At 35.5% G+C, this 7248-nt stretch overlaps 1 protein-coding gene across 1 annotated transcript in view; it reads left to right on the top strand.

The window, feature by feature from the left end:
• The first annotated feature begins 257 nt into the window (after nt 1-257).
• LOC108750444 (glycosylated lysosomal membrane protein-like) overlaps nt 258-7248 on the top strand; it is a 7795-nt gene continuing 804 nt past the window's right edge. The window contains exons 1-5 of the mRNA XM_018489880.1: nt 258-452; nt 3624-3881; nt 5799-6002; nt 6532-6762; nt 6839-7128. Of these exons, the coding sequence (XP_018345382.1) occupies nt 378-452; nt 3624-3881; nt 5799-6002; nt 6532-6762; nt 6839-7128 (1058 nt within the window). The 5' untranslated portion in view covers nt 258-377. The remainder of the gene's footprint in view (nt 453-3623; nt 3882-5798; nt 6003-6531; nt 6763-6838; nt 7129-7248) is intronic.

Raw genomic sequence — 7248 nt, 5'->3', positions numbered from 1 at the left:
TAGAACTGCAAAACTGTAAACAGCGCTGTTGGGACTGTAATTATTCTTTTCATATTAGTGGAATGTCGTCGCTAACTTTACAGATGTAAACGTAAACTTGAAATATACTTGAGTATATGCCGCATAACCCTGGATTTTATGTACCGATTTGACGTACCGGTCGAGCAAGCGACAACCATTTATCGTCTGATCGTCGCCTGATTCCCATCGCAACCACGACGGCGCTGGCTTCCTACTTGCTCCCCGTGAAGTGAAGCCGCGTGTTCCCACGCGATCGCGACTGGTGTCAGTTAAGTCAGTTTCCGAACGGCGTCAGCGTTGACAAGCGCGAATTGCGAGCGTTTTATATATCGTCGTTGTCTTATGCGACGGCAGGCATGGCCAGCGCCTTGACGTTTTGTCTGCTGCTGGTCGCCGCACTAGCCGACTCCGTTTTTTCCACGCAACGAACAGTGAGTACAAGTAGCTACGGATTCCCGGATTCGTTTGTCCGGAGGACTGATTAGCCGCGTAATCAGCCGTACGACACGTCGTATCATCCACGAGACAACTTTGCGCCTCGTTAAAACGGACCACTCGCGTGCATGTGATTCATCGATCTTTCAACCTTCGATCTGACGTTTATGTGGATTGCACAATAATACCCGTTTCTATCCACCCACAGATAGATTAACTTCCATCTCGGTTCGATTTATTTTTTATCTTTTTCTAATTCTTAAATAAAACTATAAAAAGATAAAAAATATTAATCGTACCGAGAGATTAAAATTAAATTGCATTGAACGTAGAAACGGACATAGGACTTTTATTATTATTATTTTTTTCCGAAGGAAATTCTGAGCTGGTCTGTCACTGATGCAATAAGTTGGAGTAAAACAAAAAATAAGAGACACAAATTGACACAAGAGTCATCCGCTGTCCTCGTTCGATAATCATTCAGTAAGAAACAAAGATAGAATGATTTCTATGTTGATTGATGTGCCTCTGGTGGAAAGCTCCCTATATTTGTTTCACTCTAACTCATTCCGCCAGTGTATATCAGTTCAGAATATTCTCTGAGAAAAGAACTGCAGTTTTAAAGACAAAGGATCGCCGATGTTTGGGAGGCGTGTTGCGTCAATTTGCATCCACGCGAGGTGTCTCCCTCCACCTTCTGCTTATCGCCTTTTCCGCGTGGAGTGTCGAATGCGCTTCGAAATCTCAACTTGTCGTGATGTTTCTTTTGTCACGTCAAACAGGTGGATTTATTGATAAATTGGCTGCACACTTATACGTATTAACGGCTGATCGGATAAGTGCACTGACGCGATCTAGATTGTTCGAGATCGAAGGGCACGGTCGATCGTGAGTCGCGCGATCGGCGCGTCAAATAAATAAACGCGCGAGCGTTTCGGGACGATTAATCGCCCGCGGGCGTGGATCGGCGTCATGTTTTTCATTCAACTTGAGTTTCAAATTTCAATTGCGTCGGCGTGCGCAAGTAACACGACGCTTTGACACATTAAATTCGATCAGATAGAGTTTAGAGCTTCGGCAGTTTGATGGTAAAAAATATAATCAGAAAATTTGTGTATAACATAAAGGGTATAAGTGTAATGTAATATTGTATTTTAAGTGAATAAATATTATATTAATAATAGGATTCTATACTTTTTACACATTGACAAAAAAAATGGTTCATTTGGCTAAATTAATTGCTCATTGATTATTAATTTATTGTTTACTTGACTAAATTAATTTAGTTGTCTTTACTTCTTTCGTTGGAGTATGTATTTAAGTCAAATATAATACAGGGTGTGTATTGAGTAAGGTCGGAGTCACATTGGGGGCGTAAAATAGGTCAAGGGGAACAAAAAAGTTTTATACCATTTTGCAATTTTCGCAATAGTTAACAAGATATTAATTACGAAAAATGGCCGAATATTGGTCTTTAATAATTTTTTTTTCTCAAATACTATCAACTTCACAGAAAAACTATAAGAGACAAAAATTATTTATTTTCTTCTCATAAAGTTCTGAGAATTTTTTCAGAATTTTTTAATACGTATTTTCTCATAATAATAAAAATAAGAAAATGCGGTATTAAGAAGTTGATAAAAAATTCTGAAAAAATTCTTAGAGTTCTATGAGAAGAAAATAAACAATTTTTATCTCTTATAGTTTTTTTGTAAAATCGATAGTATTTGGGAAAAAAATTATAGAAAATCAATATTCGGCAATATTTTTAGTAATTAATATCTTGTTAACTATTGCGAAAATTACAAAATGGTATAAGACTTTTTTGTTTCCCTTGACCCATTCTACACCCCCAATACGGCTCCGACCTTACTTAACAGATACCCTGTATATTACATTCTGATTCTCTATTCACAGAATCAAAGATGAAAAATAATTTCAGTCAAATAAACAATTTTTTTCTCAATGTGTTATTTTTTTATTTATTTTATTTTTATCTTTCTATATTTTACTTTATATCAAATGATTATATATCCCGATATTCGCGAATAATAATCTTATCGATGTGTGCAATATAACGTTAAAAAGAGCGAGTTTGTTAATTGTAAGCAACGTCGTGCCGTAAATTGCTTTTAATATTTTAAGACGTTTAGAAAGAATTGTTCGATACGATTGTACTTTTCATATAGACCTAGTGTCTTAAATTCATAATGAACTGGATTATCGATCCTAGGCGTGAATTAGTAAATAAGCGTAAAAGCCAACTGCTAGCCTAGATATAACGCGTTTGAAAATGGAGCAAAGAAATCTATCGCGTGTTTATTTTATCTATTCCGTTCTGTCGATGCGACGTGTTGAGAATATAATTTATTTTCAAACGTATAAGAGTGATATTTTTACACATTTATAATTTTGGCGTGTGACATATAGAAAGAATGATTTGCCAAGTATTTAAATATTTAGCTAAATCTAAAAGTATTTTTGCTGTAGACAAATCAAATCAAAGTAATGATGTAGAACGTTCAAACATGATAATAATACTACCAAAAATTTTGACATTCTAGCAACCAATTTAAATACTCTACGTCTTGTTTTAAAACATTAAACGAGGGCTAATTAGAATTAGCGAGGTAATTGAAGCGCTAATTAACTTGCGTAAAAATTCTTTATTCATATTATATGGTTGAATGTTTCGATCAAGTAAAATAATTACCGACTCCGCTCCGAGTCGATTATTATTTTAAAAGTCCAAATAAAATTATCTTCAAATCTGCGTTTAGCTAAGTTTTTAGATACTTCAGCAAATGGCAGAATTTCGGATTTTCCTTCCGACGAAGTCGTGGAGAAAGTGTTGTGACAGAATAGCCGAGTGTATCGCGCGTACTTTCGCGAGCTCCTTTCAGACTGGAAAAAAAAAAAAGGAATAAGAGGGAAACTTTACGCGCGTAACTTTCGTCACTTCACGGTTCGCAGATACGAGCCTGCAGGCCGCGCATTAGCGTAACGGTGCAACGCCGTTTCGTGCGATAATAATCGACGGGGGACTCGGCTAGGAACGGCAAGGCCGCCTGCCGTACAATCCGTCACTGATCTAGGCCATCCGTCCGTTAATACGACGTCGTTTAATTTGCAACATTGCATAAAACGCCCGCTTTATCCTGCCTTAGCTGCGGTCGTGGGTGAACCAGGGCTGCGGTGAGCCGTGCCGCGAGCGAAACGTAACGACACTCTACTTGAGAGCCGATGGCCCTAACGATACGTTGCATTATCTATGGGATTTCATTGGCACCCCATCCGTGCTGCTGGCCGTCACATCACCCTCCGCCTATCTCAACATCACCTGGGACAACTATCTCAGAAGGGAGAAAAACTCGGTGTTCTTCTCAGAGCCACCCTCCTATACCTTTGGGGTGATAATAAACAAGGTAACGAATTGAAAACATTGTATAAATATGATGACCCCGAGAGGGGTCTGATAATGGATAAATTTAAAAAAATTGAATGTAAAAAGAGCCAATGCGGATATTGGTGTGTAATTTGAATTTATTAAGATTGCCAATTAACATCGATAATGTTGCGTAATTTATTTATTATCAAATAAACAAGATAATTTCCCGAGAATTCTTTTAATGGTTAGTTGATCGTGAGTTTATTGAACTGATAATCGACGACCTAATTTATCTCATTTTATCGACAGGATTAATTATTGTAAGACGTATTAAGAGACGTGCGAAATTGAAAAAAATTATCTTTAATCATTTCTATCGATATAAATAAATTTTTAATAGAAATAAGCCAAAAAGCCATATATTTACTTATTCAGGTCTTCGTGTTTAATAATATTTTTATGTAATTTTTACAATTTCCAGTTCGCACAAACTGTACGCCGATTATTTATCGATCTTCGAAACACAGTCCTAATACATATTTGTGTTGAACAGTTTTTAGTTGAATTTCACTAATTACTGTTTAGATTAACTATAGTCTCGATTTGATTTACTTTTTATCTCTTTTTAGTTCTAAAAACTAGAAACAGATAAAGAGTAAATTAAACCAAAATTAAAATTGATTCATTGGTAGAAATGGACATAAATCTTGAAATTATCAATTATATTGCTAATTCTTCCAAGATACTAATTAAACGAGTGGCAAAATGTATGCAGAAACGAGCACTCAATTTTAATGCGTTAGTAAAATTCAACAAAAATTTAACAAAAATGTAAAAATGCAACAACATAGATATATAATATACTGAAAAAAATGTACTAAATTTTAATAAATATTATTTGAATATATATATACTAACTATATATATATATATATTTAATATATATTTATTTGATACAAAACCATTAATTTGAATTAACTATAATTTTTTTAGTAAATATTTATTTACTGTAAAAATTTAGTTAGTGCCATTGAAAAAAATCTCTACTAAGATTTAGTAAATTTTTGTCTGTGCACGCGTGTAGGAATTTAAATAGCATATAAAAATACAATGGTTGATTACTCTGGTTATGATTTATTACTTGCTCAAATTTACCATTTTTCCATCAGTCGCGAACGTAAATCCGAGTGACACAAATCTGCTCATCACATTCCCTTGTCGACTATAGAGAATACATCCGCGGTTTCTTAATTAAACCTTCGCACTTCACAATGTCTCCACTTCGTAAAGCCTCTCTTCAAGACGAAGAGTCTTCTACTTGAAAATAGAATATGCTCGTACAGTGTCTACATACGTAATATGTAGATACAAGCATATTCTCTTACATAAATTACATACGTATTTCCATTACGATCTCGTTATACTAAAGCATATTTTAATAGCAAAATAATACGAATATTTTATATGAACATCTAACCTTATGTAAACATCTAACAATTTACGGCTTATTGTATCAGAACATTATTATAAATTTCTCGATAAATACCATGCGATATTGAGTACGGGATTAATCTTTTGTAAAGCGATATAATTAACAATTGACGGTTAGCGTACACCTATAAACCTTATTTAGTTGACGGAATTATTAAATAGTCGCGTAACAAAGCTATGGAATTATTTACAGCAGTGAGCAAACAGATTTCCGCACCGTATATCGATCGACTGCATTTGATAGGAATTTCGGGGACACGTCAGTATCGACAACATTGCGGTTTAATTCGGCTAATTTTATTGCGCGCTAATGTACAATAATGCGAGAGAAATTGTGACTGTATTTATGTAGGTTTAATCGCGGAGCGAAAAACTACCATCAGTGACCTGATTTCGTTATTTGTTATAATTCCTTAGTGTTTATATATAGCACGTGAATAATACTAAATATATTATGTTACAGATTATCGAATTCAACGATGTAAATGACACGGCACTGATTGACACTGCCGACGTCACTAATACGAACGTTTTGCATTCCGAGTATTTCAACTGGCGGCTCGTGACCATGTTGCAAAATAGCGAATTCGTCTTTCTGGATATGGAGGGTAACTCTTATCACGATACAGCTAAGAATATCAGCAGATACGGGAGTATAAAGCTTTCGGTAAAGTATTTTGCAGTATTGAAGAGAAAGTATCGGTATAGTACGTAGAGACGCATGTGAAAATAATTTCAACGGCTCAGTTAAGCGAGAACCAACTTCATTCTGAGCCCGTATTGAAGGGTGTCCCAGATTTCAATTAATAGCAAATTAACGAGACGAAAATCCTAGTACCAAAATGTCGAGGCTACAATAATTTTTAAAATGAAAAGGATTTAAAGTTAGTCAATGAAATCCAAAATTCATTCACGCTCAGACATGACACAATAGTGAGTATCAATTCTATTCTCTTCTATTCTTCTAAACACTTTTACTTTGTATAGTTTAATTGGCTAATTTTATATCTTTCTCATTTAAAAACTACTGTAACTTCGACATTTTGGTATTAAGATTTTCATCTTAAAATGATTTCAGAAATCTACTATTAAAGGATGTCACGTCTGGGACACCCTATGCGTATTTGTGGCTTCTTTAATCCTCTGTGATAAACGTAGCACACTTTTCTCTAAAACCTTTCTCGTTCGCTCGTCAGCTCCGAGGATTCTGCACTGTTGATCATTCAGACATGGTGCCGCATATGCTACACACGGAGAATTCTACGCAAGTGGACATCATCCTCGACCACATCCAGACTAACCAGACTTTTGCCCGTAGCAGATTTGCTATTGAATTACTCGCGGTCGGCGGTGGCGATCCCGAGGTACTGATGTTCGTTGATCCGAAAAAGAGTCTGGACGATGAGCATACTCCGGGTATATTCGAGGTAACAATCTATTCTTGGCTATGTCATCCATGTTTTGATTGAAAATATTATCTTAACCTTTCTTCTAATGCTTCAGGTTGTTGAAGTTAGAACGCCACCCTACAGAGAACAGGACGGCGCGCTGAATGCTGGATCGTATTTACAATGGCGGCCAGTGTCATACATTAGCGCGTCGCGCGATGTAACCAGTTCCACGGAGACAGTCCAGTATCCACCGAAACAAGTGTTCAATTATACAAGCATTAAAAATTCGATGCTCTACTGTTATTATGGAGAAGAAACTGAGAATCTTTTATTACAAAAGATAATGGTTTCCTTGGGCTCAAAAGGAGATGGTTTTTACAAGAAGACGAATTACTTGACGTGGTGAGTCGTCGGTTACAAGATTGTTGTTTTAAGTCTTGTATTTTATTTAAAAAATTTAATGACGAATTATAATTCTCTTGAATTAATAAAATGTTGCATTTTAAATTTTACAGGACTTTC

The sequence above is a fragment of the Trachymyrmex septentrionalis genome, unplaced genomic scaffold, assembly GCF_001594115.1.
Source record: "Trachymyrmex septentrionalis isolate Tsep2-gDNA-1 unplaced genomic scaffold, Tsep1.0 scaffold37, whole genome shotgun sequence".
In the NCBI taxonomy this organism is placed as follows: domain Eukaryota; kingdom Metazoa; phylum Arthropoda; class Insecta; order Hymenoptera; family Formicidae; genus Trachymyrmex; species Trachymyrmex septentrionalis.
The sequence above is the reverse complement of the archived record's forward strand: the minus strand, read 5'-3'. Positions and strand labels throughout refer to the sequence as shown.